The 20,564-nt window shown below is 31.3% G+C and overlaps 1 protein-coding gene across 1 annotated transcript; it reads left to right on the plus strand.

Moving 5' to 3' along the window:
- Positions 1 to 5,419: 5,419 nt before the first annotated feature.
- Rilpl (Rab interacting lysosomal protein like) lies at positions 5,420 to 9,708 on the plus strand. The gene is made up of 7 exons (XM_077431636.1): positions 5,420 to 5,801; positions 6,617 to 6,886; positions 7,128 to 7,202; positions 7,280 to 7,387; positions 7,459 to 7,550; positions 8,778 to 8,933; positions 9,023 to 9,708. Exons 1-7 carry the CDS (start codon positions 5,508 to 5,510, stop codon positions 9,114 to 9,116), a joined length of 1,089 nt encoding a protein of 362 aa, XP_077287762.1. The 5' UTR covers positions 5,420 to 5,507; the 3' UTR covers positions 9,117 to 9,708.
- The last annotated feature ends 10,856 nt before the right edge of the window (positions 9,709 to 20,564 follow it).

Consider the following 20,564-nt stretch of genomic DNA (forward strand, 5'->3'; position numbering starts at 1 on the left):
GGAAGATAAAAGTACAATACAACAACTGTTACCGTGCTCTTTTCGGGTTACCTAGGAGCTTTAGCGCGTCGCAAATGTTTATAGAAGGGCATGTGCCTCACTTTGAAGCCATTCTCAGGATGAGAACGACCTCTCTACGTCTTCGTATATTTTTATCGCCTAATTGTTTTCTTGCTGCTGCATCTTCTCATTTGCATTCTTCATTGTATGTTCGATGGATGGAACTGCTACACCGACCGCCTTGAATAGACATTAAATTATTATTATTAGACTTATTATTATTATTATTTATTTATTATTATAATTATTATTATTTATTATCAGTAATATTTATATATTTAATTATGTATTTATTTATTTATTTTTTGTTTACTATTTTTCAATACTTTTTTTATTATCTATATATTATTTATATGGGCGTTGGGGATTGCACTATTCTCCTCATCGTCTGGAATAAAAGCTATTATTATTATTATTATTATGATTTATTACTAACAACTTTAAACGTTGACAAGAAAAGTCGACCTTACTAAAGTCATTCAAGTTGGAGTCGGAGTCGAATCATCAGTTTTGAAACTATACAATTCTTATATATGTATACTATTTCTTATATACATACATATGTAGATACTATAACTAAGTATTTTACCAGGCGCGGCACGTATGTACATAGGAACTGAGGTGCTGCAGTATTCTAATTTAACCAGTTATTGTATGAACTTAAAAATATAAACATTATCCAATAACCGCCACCATTGATTCTAAGAAATAAAAATCAACTGTTCTTTAGTGAATAGCTTAGTGTTCTTTAGTGAAGTAAAACAAATAATTATATACATACATACATATGTATATGTATGTATATACTCACGTACACAAAAATATACTAATGTATATAGTTTTACTACATCCGCTTCATTCCGTTTTTAAACGTCTTTTATGTGTATAAATTCTAAATTGTACACAAAAACAAAATTTTCGTATTGAAATTCGTGCGTGTATGGGTAACGTTAGTACATATATTTTCCACGCGAGTGTGCCTACAAGATAACAAACATTTGGTGAGAAAATTATAAATCAGATTGTGGTAATGTTATTGACTTTTGCGTACATTTCCGAATATATGTACATACAAGGAAATTAAACCACATTTCACTATCAATTATAGTTCCGGATTTTTTAACGCTACATTACATATGTACATGCCTACAACAATTTCACACACGAATATTGCTTTTATTTAAAGCAAGTAATTAAAACAAAACCTAAACGCTACAATTGTGTTAAAACCTTGGAACAATCAGTTTTACGGATAAAACTAATCAGGGTGGACGAACTATGGATTTGAACTGGCGACCTTTCGCAACACATCCTTGACTATAGTTAAATGACCGATACTTACTCAAATTGTTTCATTTACCTTTTTAACGAATTCGTAAAAAAAAAATATATTTTTCAATTTCTGTTCATTCGCTAGTATAATTCAAATATTATATATTATATAATATACATTTTTGTAACAAATTGAAATATATATTATACATGCGTATATCACAAATGAAATTTGACGCAATATCTATTATTATTTGCCTTTCCCAGTGCTAAATATTACGGGATATAGAAATCCAATATTTCCACTCGATTGCCTTTACACAACAACCGGGAAAACTCATTGATTTTTCATTATTAATAGTAGGGAAATGTCAGGCACAGTCGTTTGGATGAGCGTTTCCCTTTGTCTAGTTATAAATCTCAATATGTAAAGGTATTCAAAATTTAATTGAACTAATTTGCGAATACATATTAGTTATAAAAAATAACAATAGATATATGTATACGAGTGGTGATACGAACACATGTGTAGTTATTTGCGTATCATTTTGCTTACTTCCTCTACGCATGTGCATTACATATGTATATCGCCATGAAAATGTATAATATATTTATATCAAATAGCGCCAAATGAAGGACGTTTTTCTTTACGGTTTCCGATTTCAAAATTAAATTCTACGGCTATTTTTAAAAACAATGCATTTTTAACATTAGTACTTACAGGTAAATCGTTATACGTACTACGCATGATAAATCTTTAAATACAGGCTTCAAATGGAAATATTTCAAAATTTGTATTTTTGGATAATAATCCGTTTAATTGCGATTGCCCTATTTACCTAGAGATATAATGCAATATTATTTATATCATGCCAGCTGAATTTATAATATGTACATCGCCATGAATAATTATATGATGCGTAACATATACATATACACCCATACATAAATGTACATCGTTACTTGTACTGTAAAGTCCGTTCAAAAAGTATCGATTTTTTATTCTTTAAAAATTGAAAAATACATTTATTTCATTTAAAACATTTTTGGCAGACTAAACAGAACTCGACAAAAGGTTTTGAACATTTTAGTTCAGTTATACATATTCAGTTGTACATAAGTATTGATTCAATGCTTTATAGAGATGTGACTTACGAGAAATGCAAAAATCAAATAATCCTTGTTTATAGAGATTATTCATTAACTTTATAATTTATACCTAATAGATGGCGCCTACTATATCATATATATCATATAACTAGTTGTTTTACCCGGCTTCGCTCAGTATTTGTAATATAAACAGCGTAAACATGGCGAATCTAATAGTAAATATTCATTTCTTTTTTTCAAATCGAATCGTCGTCATAAAAATTTTGACTTGTTTACGAAGTTCCCAACCAAAGATACTTAGATATACACATACTTACATACTTAGATATTTAGATATACACGTACATACAAAGTCTCTTTCGAAATTATATATTACATATACACATCTTTAGCATTTTATACATTCACGCATTTAACAAGTCATTTTCTTGATTTCGAAAACCTTACACGTTTTGACACTCGAGACTGAAAAGCAATAAATATAATAGAAAGCTTTTTACGAAATTAACTATATTTGAATGAATACAGAATTCACCTTTTGTCCTTTTGACCGTGACTATCAAAATATACGATCGTCCTATGTAGAAAATACAGTAAATGTGCATACATACATACGTATATAGGTCTTCATTTTCCAAGAATATACCTACTCATGCTATTTAATAATACTAAGAGATTATTTTTTTACACTGGACATACATATGTATATACATGTAGCAATTACTCTTTTTTCTTATTGTTCTTGTTGGCTACAAAAACAAATGAACAATGTAATGCGTAAATCCTAATTAAACGTTCGCTCTGGGTCTACCCCACGGGATCGAATTAGAAATGCATGAAAAACCAAATATCGGAAGGCAAAGATCGAAAATCGAAAGATCTTAAGTCGAAAGATAAAAAAAAAGAATGCATGGTACATACTCACGTACATCCTCACTTAATTTGCGCGAGTAGGATACAACAGGAACAAGAGGAACAGGCTTTTCCTCCCGTATTAATGTGCGCGCGCAGAATACGGGAGGAAAAGCCTGTTCCTCTTGTTCCTGTTGTATCCTGCTCGCGCAAATTAAGTGAGTATGTACCGTTTACCATGCACCCTTTTTTTTGATCTGTCGATTTAAGATCTTTCGATTTTCGATCTTTGCCTTCCGATCAATCGAAATCTCGTGGTCGAATTTTCTCATAATCACAAAACATCTTCCACATGTATTCCTCGACTGACGACGAAGATACGTTCTTTCACCACACCACGGTAGTTAGTCAAATCGGTCGTAAAATTAATTTCATACGTCAAAATATAATATTAAGAAAATTAATCAATTTTATTCACTTCGAAATGTTCATATTAACTAATTTCTCGAGAATATGAGCCATTTAACTTCTTCCAAAAAGGGCAGTGGCGTAACAGCAGTCCACGATTTAATGTTTAAAAAATTAAAAGTAACCTTTAAAAAATAATTTTCTGAAAATCGTTGATTTTTTATCGGTCGTAAGTCGAGGACTACCTGTTTTTGTCTCGTTCTAAAGCATACATATTCGTATGTCACTCGCCTGGGGGGGTATGAGGGGTGATTCGTTGACTTCGCCCATCTTTTCGATCTTTCGACTTTCGTTCAAGTAACTTTCGATGCAGTGACCCGAACCCATTGTTACTACTTACGTATAAATACGCATAAAGTTAACATAAAATCTTTGTATATCAAAATTGTATTAAATATTTGAACATTCTGTAAGAAATTACTAAATTTCTTCGCTCCCTTTTCAAATATTTGTTGAGCCTTTCCCTTCAATACATCAAAAACAGATTCAATTAGATTCCATAATGCGCATAACAACAAAACAATCATAGACTATTTAAAATCGCGTGATATAATAACGCTAGCGTTAGCAATGGGCGAGGTCGCTCAAAATCGTGTCGGCATGAACCGAAGCGAAACAGACAAATACTGGTTGCATCGAATGCAACATTTTCCAGTTTTCCGCGTTGGGAAAATCCTAGCAAACTTTTCCGAGCCGCATTAAATTCGACCTTCCGTATACTGGGAGTGATTTAAATCTAAAATAATAGAAATGAGCAACGGTTAAGAGGGCTGGACACCAGTACCTTGTCCATACAAACGTATTACACTTCTCCCTTCCTCAATCATGGCACTAGAGAAAATATTTAATATGCTATGGATATCCACCATTGGGATGCATCTATCTTTTTATTTTTCTGATTAGTTATTTTTTATAGGAGCTAGGAGCTGCCAAACATCTATAAAATCGCCTTTTTTTTTACACCCACGAAAAGAGTCCAGCGTGCTTATTTAACGGTCGATTTAAAAAAAATACGCACATAGTTGCACAGAAAATATCTTTCTCATACCAATGATGTTTTTTTTTTTTTAAATTGGTCCAGTTTCGGAGGAGAAAATAGGAGAATACGAAACCTCAATTTTGTCGATTTATCTGGTCGAAGCGCAACTGTCGCATTTACTCAATATATATATTGTCACATTCACTCAATATATACATATATCGAAGAAAGGCACGGCAACAAAATTAAGGTTTCGGGTGTACAGCCCTCTTAAGCGCTGGTATAAAATGTATGTAAAATAAATGGTTCGGTGATTACTAGTCAAATGTGAACCAGTCACAGGACAACCGGTCGCTCTAGATCGGTCACACGTGATCACCCGTCACACTAAAACTGGTCACACCCTAAAACTGGTCACGAGAAAACTGGTCACACCCTAAAATCGGTGAACCAGTTTTCTCGTGACCGATTTTAGGGTGTGACCAGTTTTAGGGTGTGACCAGTTTTAGTGTGACGGGTGATCACGTGTGACCGATCTAGAGCGATCGGTTGTCCTGTGACTGGTTCACATATGATTAGTAGTCCGTTTACCAAAATAAATATCGATACTTTTTGACAGATGAAATGTCAAGCACACGTTCGCGAACGGCTTTTGCTCGCGAACGCGCTGCTGTCAAACCGACCACGAGCACCGGGCCGTGTGGTCGGTTCACTGTCGAAGTCCACTCTCCAATCTCCACTCTCCACTCGCTCGCCGTTCACACTGATGCCGTTTCCTCGGCGCAGCTGCAGCAAGATGGCGACGGACGAAGTGACGGTGGTGGACGTTTATGACTTGGCTTCCGACATTGGCAAGGAGTGCGAGCTGATCATCGAGAAACATGGCCCGGAAGCTGTCACCGCTCTGCTCCCCAAAGTGATAGGTGCGCTCGAATTGCTGGAGGCTTTGGCCGCGCGCTCCGAGAGAGACTCCTCGGCGTTGCAGGACCTCGCCGATAAGGTGGCTCATCTTGAGAACGACAAGCTGGAGAAAGCCGAGTATCGGCAGCGTTTCGAAAAGGTATATAAACTAGCCCTTTCGTTTTATGCGTCTCGCCATATTGAAAGGCACGTCGATCACTGGCAGGCGTCTGTCTCTGCTCTGATTGGTCTAAAAATATATTTGAAATTCAATTGTTTTTTTACTTCATTATGTTTTCATTGAACAAAAAATGTACGATAGACATTAATGTATGAATACTTCCGATTGTTATTATTATTGTAATTGTGTACCCGAGACCTTTGAAACTTGTTGTTATTTAGCTAAATGGTTAAATTCAATTTAAAAAAAACTGATTTAAAAACTGCTGACAAATTTTGATTGTTTTTCAATTATCAATTGAAACTCAATGGTTCTGAATGTTTTAACAAGATGATGTGACGAATGTTATGTTTTGATTTGATTTTTGAAAAGGTACTTCTCTAGCAACTAGGAATTTCCCGGCGATAGTCAAAAAATCTTTAATACATAGGTTATTTTCTCTTATGTATTACTGGGCAGCTATTTAACGATGAATCACTGGTATTTCCAATGAATTTTCCAGCATCACCGGGAAATTCGCATTTGTACCTTATTTTGGGTTTCAATTTTCAAACACTGATTTCAGTAAATTTGATATTTTGATCGATAAGAACCGTGTATGTTGAAGGCTCATAATAGTAAATCGTCCAATTGCAATCAAAATAGAAAGTTTGCCTACTGATAAGTTGATCGAAATGAACTATAGACATGGTTATTGTTATGTTATGCTAATGTAAATATTCGTAAGTGCTACTTTCTCGTTATGATTTTATTTTCAAAATATTTGATTGTATTGTTGATATTTGTATTTGAAGGAATTGGAGATAATTGAAGAACAATGGCGTGCGGAAACTGCTGAATTAGTATCGGCAATATCTCGGTTGCAAGAAGAAAACAAAAGATTACAAAAGGAGAGGTGTAGAGATGGTGCTGAAAATCAAGATTCTGAAAGTGCTAATGATGGTGTTTCCGACAGTTGCAGTGAACAGCTGTGGCGCAGAATGGGAGAATCAAATGAGCAACAGAGAGCGACGTTAAGAGAGAAAGAAGTTCTTTTGGAAGATAAAGAAACAATAATTGAAGGGGTTTGTTGTTACTTTTCATTTTATCATATAGAATTTTTAAAGCGACTAATCCAGCTTATGATAACGACACACTTTTTTTTCATATAAAACGGATTAGACTTACAATATCATGTTTTTGCTATCTCTTACATTTATGTTGTTTAAATCTTTTTACAAACATGTATGCACGTACAGCGTAAATCCATTTAATTATTTTTAAATTGTCTGTTTTATAATGAGTTTGTATCAATTTTTTCTGTAGTTAACGGATCAAGTCAAACGATTAGCAGCGTCCAACCGTGAAGTTCGGCGTAAACAAAAGTATTTAGTTCAGCAGGTTTGAATTTAAATGATTATTTATTAATTTTATTAATAACAAATTTATACGTATTTAATTTGATTTATTTTTTTAAGATGCGAGTTGTTTGTGCTCAAAGAGCTGAATTGGATGCTGCTGTTCAAGCTAGACAAAGGGAAGTTACAGCACTAAGACTTGCATTAGCTAATGAACATGTTATTATCGTAAACAATAATTGTATGCATTGTATTGTGTAAATTTTTCATTATTTATGTATATATTTCCTTAATTTTAGAGTGGCGGCGATAATGGAACACAATTGGCTGATCTCATTCGAGAGCGAGATCAATTGCGGGAAAAACTAGAAGCTTTACAAAAACAAATCAGGTTTATAATTTTACTTATTTAATGTGATCAACCCATGACTGTATCTATGTATTTGAGGAATATAAGAAGGTCACAAAACAAAATTTGATAATTTAATATATACATACACGTTCACACATACCGGTTATGAGAGCAAACATTTTCGATACAAATTGAGCGTAAATATATAGAAACTTACACAAGACAAAAGTTCTACTTCCGGTTGTCGGATTTTGTTCAATTTTTTTTTATTACTTAAAATCGCTATCAGTATTATACAAAATAAATATTAAGAAGATTAAAATAATTTAAAAGGTCAAAATAAAATAATGAAATATTGTTGCAAAAAAAAATACTACTTCCGGTTTACAAATTCTGACGAAAACCAATTCTAAATTAGTACATAAAGAATACAAATGTAATTTTTCAGGTTGATTCGTTCAGGGGTGTGGAAAGAATCGTGGTCACAATATTTTTGACTTTTCTAAGAGGAAAAACTCCCACTTCCGCTTTATTAAATTAAGTGATTTTCTTTTTATTTTCATCACATCACAAGAATTATACTTGAATTTTTTCGTAAAGAGTAAGGGGTCGAAAAAAATAGTGGAAGAAAAATCGAACAAGAGTAAACTGCCACTTCCGGTTGATGGAGCTTACCAAATTTTATACATAACTTGGTATTAAGCTTAACCTTCTAGATATGAAATTTCAGTTCAATAAACCAAAAGGTTTCTGAGAAAAACATAAAAGCCTCGATTCTCTAGTCAAAATATTAAAAAATATTACGGTATAAAATTTATAATTTCTATTACATGTAAAATTTTTTTAGCTAAATTAGTAAATCTGATTCGGTTAGCGGTTTGGGAAATAACTGGATTCAAAAACTTAAAAAAAGAGGATATCTATAAGGGGAGGTACCATTTCCGGTCAACTTAAAAATTTGAAAAAAATCTACTTTGTATCAATATGAATTTTAGTAACCGATACTATGTTTCAGTTCGATAGGACTAACAGTGTTCAAAAAATCCTCAAAATTCACAAATACAGTCACACAGACACACACTTTTTTTCTAGATCATGAAAACGTGATCAGTGATCGATTCTGAGTTCGAATCAGTCAAAATCTCGAGCCCGAATTTTCGCATGATCACAAAACTTCATTTATTGTCACTACGTACATAGATAAAGTAAAAATATATTAACGTGTTGTTATTTTAATATTTATAATATGTATTATTAAAATTTCAGTGGTGATACTGAGCAACCTGCTTCATTAGAAATGCCTAGTGATGATACTGCTGTAAGTAATTTTGATGAAGAAGAAGAACCACCAGTACAGGGACCTTTACCTTGTGAACCGGATGATGCACCATGGAAAAGGCAACAATCAGGAATCAGAAAGTTGTATGTTTTAATGAAATTCATATACTGGATGTACCTATTTAATATAATGATATAAATATGCTTATTGAAATTAATTTGAAAAATTTCAGTTTTCGGAAATTATTTTCTGAATATGATGTCTCTGTGGGACCATTTCCCGGTCGATCTTTTTCAACATTCACCACCAAGATGTCAACGAAATAGGTCATTGACAAATGAAGAAATCTCTTTGGATAATCAAGTGTCTCTTTCTAGAGTACTGTCTTCTTCTGCATCTACAGTATTATCGGAGGATGAATGCTCCTGCCAAACTTTCCATTCAAGTATATCTAAGTTAAATATGTCTCCCCAATTCTCAATATCTTCAAGACAAGATAACCTAACAAGAAATTCCTCTAGAGATGTAGTATCCCTTAGTACAAATTCGAAAAGGCATAATTTAAATACTGAAAATAATGAAGATATATCATTAGACAATTCTGAATATATGGATGCATTGGAAAGTTTTTCATATACTGAATATGAAAAGTTGTCTGACGCAACAGAAGTATCGGACATAGATATGTGCGATGATGATTTAAATAGTTTACAAATAGAAAACCCAACCTCGTCTATGAATAGTTGTAATTCATCTGTTAGCAGTTGTAGGGTAGTTTTTTCTAAAGTAAATAAGTCTGATAATGAAAATGTACGAAAATTAAGCGACAAGTCTGCAGGTTTCATTGAAAATAAAAATATTTTGAATACAGCCGATGCTTATAACATGTCTTCCGATAAAGAGAGCGAGTATTCGACTGATAATACAAAGATGTTTAGTAATACTAGCCTTCCTGATTATGGAATCATATGTAGAAATTGCTTAAAGCGAAAGCCTGTATTGACTTCTATAAAATCAATCAACAATCCACCTTTAAACTTGGCAGCTGAAATCTACAATGTGTCAATTGCAAATAATTTGAAATCGTCTTGTGAAATGGATAACACGAATACTATGATTCTAAATCAGTCCTCTGCAGAATTTTTGGTTTGTGTTGCTGCAGCAATTGAATGTCTCATTGCTCTGTGGCTTAGACATGTTGATCATAAATGATATGTGCGTAATTAAACTTCACCATTCCAAATTGATTTTGTATTTAATAAAAGACATTAATTTGTCCTAAATTATATGAAGTGTTGAATTAGTTAAATAGATTGGTTATTATAATAATAATATTATAAACGTATTATTGGCGTAGCTTTGTAGATTTTAGGTACATGTCAAAGCCATCAATAAGGATTCTATATTTACAATTATTTTTTTTAAATCAAGTATTGAACAATAAGGTATGTAATGAAATTCAGTATAATTTTAACGAACAATACATAAAAAATTTAACATGGTGGTTAGTTTGTTTTCAAATTGAATGACTAAGAATTATTATTATATGTAAGTGAAGACTGAACTAGTCTTTTTATTAGGAAAATATTTTAATATTTTTGTGATTATAATTCAATATTAACAATCTGGTTGCCTAATTACTTAATATTTAATATATTTGATGAATATACAATGTATGTTATTTTATTGTAATTTTTGTTTTGTTTTTGTGCCAGCTATATTTTTAGTCTTTTTTATTTTATTTTATTAAATAAGTTTAAAACTTTAATATATTCACAATTCACCGCAGTTGAGGAAATATGATCTTTTTTACTTGTCTCTTTACATATCAACAATTTTTCAAATGCGATCTTTATATGTAGTATTAGAATTGTGATTATTTATATTATATTTATAATATAATACAATATAATCAAGAGAAACAGAATAAGCATTTAGAATATTGGAAATTAAATTAATGATGAATATCTATTTGCAAACCACCTCAAATGCCTTTGTGTGAGCTATTAATGATATATTGGTAAAAAAAAAGTATTATAATGATTACATAAAAATTTTATAGCCTTATGTGCTGATTTTAAATCTACACATTTGTATTTTATTTTCCTGTATTAAATACAATTGGAACAACACATTTGATTATTTGAAAAAACTTTATTACCGAATTAATTTGTGATATACATATAATGTAAATCATATTTTATTTTTAATTAATAAATATAATATTCAATTTTTGTATTAACATTTTTATCTTATTATTTAATTAAAGTTTCTTATTAAGGTTTAAGGCTTACTTTCCTTAATTTATCAGCTGTGATTTTTTTACAATTATACAATATATATGTATATAAAACTCAAAAAATTGTACATAATGTTACTTGAAATATCAATAAGATATCTAAAATGATATAATGTATCATAGTATTTATTATTTTTCTTATTATTATTATTACATATTGTCATAATGAAAAAATGCAGTATTCTTTCGACCATCTTTCTTACACTAAATTATATTCTTGAATTTATAGCATTTTAAACCGCCACTGGCTACTATATATTATTCGTAACATATTTGAAAATGTGTTTTAAGAATTATTTAGCCATTACAATGTTTTAAATGATATGTATGTAGCTGTGTAGTAAATTATAGGTGCTCAGTTTTGATGTTGCGTATTTATATAATCTTACTTTAATGGGCCCTTACTATATCATATAAAATTTATCAAAAAAAAATATATACTTAATACAAATTTTATATTGAAAAGGAAACAGCAGTGATAACAAACGACCCAGAGATAGTATTTATCTAAAAACCATTGGATTTAGTATGTTACAATGTATACAATTATTATACATACATAAAACATTTATATTCCGAATTATATCTAATTTATATATTAAATACAAATGCAACGTAATCCTTGATTTTATTTTATTTTTCAAGTCACAACCTTAATTAAGTAGTTCTAACAACTATGCATGTGCATATGAATCAAATTACCATTTTTAATGCGTACATTATAATCGAAATGAGTTATGTGAATGAATTAAATTGATGACAGTCGAGTCGAGGTGACCTTAATTTTCATGAGAAGTAATTCTAGTGAGAACTGGGGGAAAAAGAAATGTGCGATTATTTCATAACATTTCAAAGATCATCTCTAATACAGTTGTTATAATTTAGGATTTTTGAACATTTTGTCGCTTAAACATTATTTCCGTGGACATTTTGCCGCTGGTGCATTTTGTCAGTGCACTAATTTTCGGGTACATTTTGTCGTTGAACCTTTTGGACTTGCACCAATTGAAAATCTTGCTCAGTGAACATGTTCGTGCACAAGTGTGCAACACTGTGCGCTTACAAAAGTTACATATTGCCGGTGGAGACAGAGGCTAAACGCAATACCAGCTAGTACGTGTTGTGCTGTAGTTTTGCACAAAACAAATGTGCTACACACTATTTTGGTGGAATCGTACCTTTACATTTTAACAACAATGAAGAAGATCGAACTAGTTTTGGAAAAATACATTCATTAATAGACTTCTTGTGTTGATTTTATATTGTTGCAAGATATATTAGAGAGTCTAAACACACCTTTACAAAACTCGAAATCCTCGGCGGTAGTTATCTAGGTAGCTATCTATAATATTAATTTTTTTAACCTTATATTTTTTAAATATTTCTATCTGAACCGGAAGTAGTACTTTTACTCTAGAGAATCGAGGTTTTTTATGTTTTTCTCAGAAACCTTTTGGTTTGTTGAACTGAAATTTCATATCTAAAAGTTTAAGTTTAATAGCAACTTATATATAAAATTTAGTAAGTATCTGTCAACCGGAAGTGGCAGTTTACTCTTGTTCGATTTTTCTTCCACTATTTTTTTCGACCCCTTAAACATGTGTGTTCGTCACAAAAAAATTCAAGTATAATTTTTGTAGCAGATGAAAATGAAAAAAAATTATTAAATTTTATAAACCGGAAGTGGGATTTTTTTCACTTAGAAAGGTTGAAAATGTTGTGCCCACTACTCTGTCCACACCCCTGAACGTATTAAGCTGAAAATTTATATTTCTATCCTTTATGTACTAACTTAGAGCTGGTAGGGTTTTGGTCAGAATTCGTAAACCGGAAGTAGTATTTTTTTTAAAAACAATATTTCATTATTTTTTCATTATTTTATTTTGACCTTTTAAATTGTTTTAAGCTTCTTGATATTTAATATGTATAATAAAAATAGTGATTTTAAGTAAAAATAAAAAAAAAATTACTTAATTTATTGAACCGGAAGTGGGATTTTTTTCCTCGTGGAAAGGTCAAAAATGTTGTGCCCACTACTCTGTCCGCACCCCTGAACGTATTAAGCTGAAAATTTATATTTCTATCCTTTATGTACTAACTTAGAGCTGGTAGGGTTTTGGTCAGAATTCGTAAACCGGAAGTAGTATTTTTTTTACAAACAATATTTCATTATTTTATTTTGACCTTTAAAATTATTTTTATTTTCTTGATATTTAATGAGTATAATAATGATAGTGATTAGTTCAATATCGAATTTTGTTTTGTAACCTTCTTATATTCATCAAATACATAGATAAAGTCATGGGTTGGTCACACCCGAATTTTTACTTTATTTAATATGTTCCGTAATTTTTACTTTATCTATGTACGTAGTAACAATAGATGAAGTTTTGTGATCATGCGAAAATTCGAACTCGAGATTTTGACTGATTCGCACTCAGAATCGATCACTGATCACGTTTTCATGATCTAGAAAAAATGTGTGTGTGTGTATTTTGGGGATATTTTTAACACCGTTAGTCCTATCGAAATGAAACTTAGTATCGGTTAATGAAATTCTTATCGACACGTCGTAATTTTTTTTCAAATTTTTAAGTTGACCGGAAATGGTACCTCCCCTTATACATAGGTGTCCTCTTTTTTTTAAGTTTTTGAATTCAATTATCTCCCAAACCACTAACTGAATCAGACTGAATTTTTTTTAAATATGATATAAATAATAATTTTTATAACCTTATATTTTTTAAATATTTCTATCTGAACCGAAAGTAGTACTTTTACTCTAGAGAATCGAGGTTTTTTATGTTTTTCTCAGAAACCTTTTGGTTTATTGAACTGAAATTTCATATCTAAAAGTTTAAGCTTAATACCAAGTTATGTATAAAATTTAGTAAGTATCTCTCAACCGGTTTACTATAAGTGGCAGTTTACTCTTGTTCGATTTTTCTTCCACTATTTTTTTCGACCCCTTAAACATGTGTGTTCGTCACAAAAATATTCAAGTATAATTCTTGTAGCAATGTTATGAAAATAAAAAAAAATTATTAAATTTTATAAACCGGAAGTGGGATTTTTTTCCCTTAGGAAGGTTGAAAATGAATTTTTTTGAAATAACTTTTTTAAAAACTTCTCTTATTTTTCAACCTATTTGTACTATATGTGTATGTACACACATTATTATATATATTTTGAATTCATCCTCATTGTGTAATTGATCTATGCCAATAGGGCTCGAAGACTGCCGTATTTTTCCATCTTTTGATCGTCAGTGCCACTTTTCAACCTATTTTCTGAGAATTCTCTCTTATTCTTGTATATATTTTTTCAATGTGTAAACAATAAAACAAAATTATATGATTAAAATTTATAAATTTTTCGCTGTCGCCATTAACAGGTGGGAAGTTTTTAAGGAAAATTCACCATCAGTTACTTTAAACAGATTGTGCACTACTTGTTGGTCGTCCATATTAAATTATGAATGCACTTCGATATATACATAGGTACATATACCGATACGTAAAAAAAGGTATAAATTATTAATTTGGAAAGCTATTTTGCTGTAAGTAAATAATATGAATATATGGGGGGGGCGCCTTAAAATAGTTTACGGGGGGGCACCAGGAATTCACGCTACGCCACTGGTGTGGGGCAGTGCCAGTTGCCCTTAAACACGAGCCGCCACTGACCTTATGTTACATGTATATCTTTCATACCCTTTTTTCTTTTATTGGATGTCATTTATTCATCCATTCAGTATTATCATGCTTCTCACCCCCAACTCTACTTTCAATTCCTTGTTATTTAAATTTTTCAACTGTGTTGTACTATTTAAATTTTGGTCACTCAATAACAGCCCCAGAGTTTGTTAGTAAGTACACCTACTGTTGTGATTATGTTGTTGAGACGATAACCGTGTTATTATTTCACCTTGCGAACCGTTTTTCTCAGAACGGAAAAAGTGCGGCGCCATTGTCTCACATGCAAATCTCCAACACAATAGTATGTCACAGAGTATCCGCTGAAAAGATATAACACACCACCACATCATAAGCGTAATTGTACCGATAAAAAGAGCCTCACATTTAGCATGTGTTGCGTGATCTGCAAGGTCAGTTACAAGGCAAATAGCACGGTGCAATTGTTAGAAATTCAATAATGATAGGAAATGGTACTTTAATTCGTATTCGAGTCGTCTCCGGTACAAGCAGTTATCCACGAGTATGTGATGCGGATATTTTTCAGTCGAGTTAATTATGATTGTCCTGCGTCACGGTAAAATTCGCATTATCCATTTTATTATACCAGTCTTATCCCGGTAGAACCAGCTTTCAAAATTTTATATACTAGGCGAAATAACTTGATCTTATATACATACATACTTGCGAGTTCATCGAAGTACATCGAACCCTATGTATACGTTTCTTATCCAATGATATCGCGCAGGTTGTCCCAAATGTGACATAACTCGATATGTTCCACATGTATAATAGTTATTCGCGTCTCGTATCCGATTCGAATGTAAGCTAATTATTTATGCGAGATAATCGCTCTGAGTTTTGCGACAGAATGTGTACGTTTCCTCAGAATGGATTTTCTTTTTGAATATCGCACGTCGTGACTGGCTAACTGTAAATGTATGCAAATATTTTTTTCTTTTTTTAAATAAGTACGACTAATATTCGAAAGTTATTCAAATGCGCTTCGATTTGAATTTCGACAAATGTTACGTACATTGAATTTTGCATTACTCGACCGGATATATGTAAAATTTTACACGGACATAAATCCGTTTTTTTAATTAATTAAATGACGACTTGAAGTATAATCCTCTTTTATCAAAACACACGTCATTACTTTCTGTCAAAGTATTTCACACGTCATTGTTAAATACGCAAAAACTTAATAATATGATTTTACTTATTAAAACGACTTTTCTTCCTGCTTCTTAACATACATTTTTTTGATTTTGAAATAATTTTTATTGTTTAGGTATATATTATGTTCACAATGCATTTTAGGTCTATTATAATAGGTATTGATCTAGTGATCATTTTCTATTTTACAAACCATTTTTTTTGTATGAATAGTATTATTTTAGTGTACAGCATAATAGGAACATATAGTTAAAAACTTAAATATGTAATTCTTATTTTATTTTACAATTTTGCCGTAATAACATTACAGAACAGCCCTAAGCCGTCACTATATACAATATAGCACAATAAGAATGAATGCAAAAACGAAATATAATAATGGCAAATATAAACCTAATTAATAAGAGCTTTAAAAAAAACAAATATAAAATGAATACAACATTAGAACACTTTAACGATCTCCCTCAACCAAATCCAAGTTAACAGAAATCTGGTTGAGGAGGTTGATGGGTGACGAAGCCGTCGAATTAGTACGTGCTTCAGGAGAAGAGAACAAACTGTGGCATCTAATGTACCGGAGTTGGCTGGGAACATTGAAGCTCAATTCTGCAAGAAATTGAAGATTGCTCACTAACTTTATTTTATATGTACATAATATTTAAACTAAAAAGTCGACGATCTAAAGGTGGCTGTGTTTAGGTAAACTGTGTTTATACCTGAAAGGTATGTGTAGAGCGTACTAGAATGGCTATGTGCGAAAACACACAGAGAGGCACGTGGCACGTGGTTTTTTTTAGATACTTTTAAACATGCGAAAAAAATGGAGCATTCCTAGCACATATTCATGGCACACAGTCTCAAAAATCACCCCCTAGAGTGTTTTCGGTGATATTTTGTCCTTGTATTGATAAAATGATTGACAATGGCTAATCCCATATTTGAAGAAATGTAGGAGATATTTGGAAAAAAAGATTATACGAATTAAAAATGAACTGGGAACATCCATAGAATCTACTGGTTAGTTTGTTAATAATGTCTACGACTAACGCAATGTTATTTCAAATCTATGTGCATACTATAAAGTTGGTTTCACAGAATTGAAAAACACCTTCAATAACGATAAATTGAAATCCTAAGTAAATATTTACATACCTATTTATGCTTGTGTAAATCAAACATTCAAACAATAATATACATATTTACATTAACACATGTGATTTTATTTAATAATAATATTTTATTTTTGGTGACTTTTTACGCTTGCCAAACTGTACAAATGTAACCAATATTGTTAAATTTGTATTACTTTTTAAATCGTATTACATTGTGACAAATCATACATAACTGTGAATCGTATCATCAAATTGTCATTATTCAAGTCTGCAAATGTACAGCTTCCGTCTTCTGATATAATAAAGAAACAATGACATTTTAACTGTGACCCCAACAGTGGGTAGAGATCAGGGCTGCACCTAGGAGTTCGGCCGCCTGTGTGTAAACTTAAATCGGCCGCTCTTTAATTTTACAAATCATATTAATAATTTTTTTTAATTAATTGTATATATATGTGAGCAGTGCAAAAATTTTAGCTTATGCTAAATATTGTGTGTAAAGAAATATAGTGTTGAGAATTTTAATCACAATAAAAATTAACCAGAAAAACAGACAGAAAATACAAATGTTTATTTTTGAACAGGACCAGACGACAAGAGAGACTGAACGTTTTCAAGTCCATTCATGAAAATATAGTGCTTTTACTCCCAATCCCACATCTAGGACATTGTTCTTTCGATGACCAACTAACACTCATCATCCTTGAAGAAATACATCTGGCAGTCGGAAAGATAATATAACATAAAAAACCTAGCTCTATGCGGAGCGCAGCTATACCTGCTGTCCATGCAGGTATAGCTGATACCATGCCGTTATTTCCCCGAATTATAGTTCGGGTGTGTTACGAGTTGTAACTTGCAAAAGCAATCCACAAGTATACAACAAGACAACCTAAATGCATTTTAAAAAGTCTTGTTTTGTATTTTTTAAGGAATAATTTTTGGGACTCTCATTTCTTTTGGTCGCCTGTGTGCGTTGCACACATTTGTACACATGTAGGCGTGGCCCTGGTAGAGATAGAAGAAAACTTCACGGTGAGAATCATACATATAACATATTGAGAACTTATTTATTCAATCAATGTAATCATAAATGATCGTACGTATTTGGTTTTATATGATTGAACACCACATTTGTATAATTTATTATGATTTAAATTGAAATAGTCGTCAAATTTGTATCGACAATTCAATTCAAAACATATGAATTACAAATTAAGATCATGTTTATTTTAAAAAATATTCACCAATGGTGTATAGTTTTAAAATTCAATATTAAAAAAATGAACATACATGTACGTGTAAATTAAATTCTCTCTCTTGATAGAAAGAGTTCAAAAATAATTTCTTAGATGCCTTTATATGAAGAAATATAAATATTACCCCTATTTATTTCCCACTGCTTTTTTACAAGGTATTTTATTTTTATTTTATTTTATTAATTGAAAAATCAACAGACAGGATGTACATAGATATGTATAAAAAAACAAATAGTAAATAAATAATATATGTAACATCCGAGTCCAATAATAGATTTTTACGAAAATGAAAAAGATAAATATGAGGAAAACAAATTAAAAAGTAAAGAATAAAGGCATGACAAAATATGTAGAACATTGCATAATTAAACTATAGTATTAAAATATTTGGAAAAGGTTATAAAATAGAATATAAGAAGAAATTGAAATTTACAAATATAAAACAAATGAAAAAGGTAAATACAAAATAAACAAATGAAAAGGAAAAGAGTGAAAGCTATAATATGATTAAATAGCACATTACATAACTAAACTTAAGTATAAAAATATTGGAAAAATAGAATAGGAGAAGAAATGAATCAATCGGTCAAGATTCTCTTGATGTTAGACCTGAATTGATGTAGGGAAATACCAAATAGATCAACCTCATTCAGCTCTCCGTTAAACATACGATAAACGCGCTGCAGATAAAAATATTTTTGGGAATTAGTATTGAAAGGATCAAGTGAAAAGAGTGCAACGCGTCTAGAGTACCGAACTGGGATTCTGAAATTAACCTTATTCAGTAAATCAGAACAATCAAGGAAACCATTTATGAGCTTAAAGAAGAATATAGCATCAGTATGTCGTCGCCTGACAGAAAGATTGTTAAAAGAAAGGATTTTTAAAATGTCGGAAACAGTAGAATGGGTATAGGTAGGAAAAAGGTAGCGTAAGGATTTAACAAATTTAAGTTGAACTTTCTCAATACAATTAATATGGGATAAATAAAAAGGTGACCAGATAATTGAGGCAAATTCAAGGTGAGACCTTACAAAGGAAAAATAAAGTAATTTTAGTACATAAGGATCATTAAAGGTATGCTAGGAATCACTATCTTCGAGAAGAATTATTGCCATTTCCAAATATTTCTTTGGAGTATTAAAGGGAAGAATCGACAACCCTTCGATTTTATTGGAATTAAAATTTTCGCCGCCTGAATGCGGTAGAGCTTTGCGTCATCATTAACTTTTCCAATCTATTCCTGCGAAAACGTATGCTTTCAATAACTCGTCTCTTATAAAGGCTATCCGGTTCCTTAATATGATTGATGAGCATTTGGACCTATTCAATATTGTCATATTGATGAGCTGGTTAGTTTCTTGAGATTCAACACGAGACTATTTGAATGAGATGAATGATTGGAATATTTATTGTTTTTATTTTGTTATTTTCTTTCTATTCTTTTGTAAAACTGGTGTGACGCTTTGGGAGCAACCTGTCAGGTCAGGTTATCATTATTATAAATAATAAATTAAATAAATATGCGTTTATAGATTATTCATTCAAGAAAAGCTGTACATGGTGGGGGTTTAAAATTTGAAATTCCGCTACTGCTTTGACCTGCAACACGAATTTTAAGTCTGTTAAATTGTTATTTAATAACACGTGCCCATTTTCTATACCACTCGGATCATTTTAACAAAGCAAAAACGAAAACTAATCGTGCGTGCTCAAGTCGTAAGCGCGCTTTTATCAATGAACAAAAAACTAGGTTGCGTTAGATTACGGACGAATAAATAATACGAATTTTAAATACCTCCCCATAAACAGGTGTTAAACGTCTTTCTGAAATGTATAAATCTGAAAAACCTTCAATGGAAACAATTTGATGACACGTCACTAAAGTGATCGCTCACGCCCGTGCCTACATTGTGCAATGAAGTTACCTGTCATAACTGTCAGTTTCGAGGTCAAAAATTACCGCTTTTTTTTACCCGCGTTTCGTCTAATATGTAAAACAATTCGGTATAATTAATTGCTTGTGCAGAATTGGGACAACACATTAACGCGTTTATTACGCCCGTACAATTTCGTCGTAACTTTTTTCAATATTGAATATCATATGTATGTATACGTACAATGTACATCCATACATGTGTGGATATAGTATCGATGTTCGTATTTCTTTAATATGTATTATGTCCTATTGTTATGTTTCACGTATAGGTTTGTTTGTGTACGCATTTAT

The sequence above is a fragment of the Arctopsyche grandis genome, chromosome 5, assembly GCF_051622035.1.
Source record: "Arctopsyche grandis isolate Sample6627 chromosome 5, ASM5162203v2, whole genome shotgun sequence".
Classification (NCBI taxonomy): domain Eukaryota; kingdom Metazoa; phylum Arthropoda; class Insecta; order Trichoptera; family Hydropsychidae; genus Arctopsyche; species Arctopsyche grandis.

Excerpts from the sequence above, each read along its gene's own strand:
- Rilpl (XM_077431636.1), top strand. The coding sequence starts at position 5,508 with ATGCCGTTTCCTCGGCGCAGCTGCAGCAAGATGGCGACGGACGAAGTG. Across the intron at positions 6,887-7,127 it reads AAGAAACAATAATTGAAGGG|TTAACGGATCAAGTCAAACG; the intron begins GTTTGTTGTTAC and ends TTTTTTCTGTAG. Across the intron at positions 7,551-8,777 it reads GCTTTACAAAAACAAATCAG|TGGTGATACTGAGCAACCTG; the intron begins GTTTATAATTTT and ends TTAAAATTTCAG.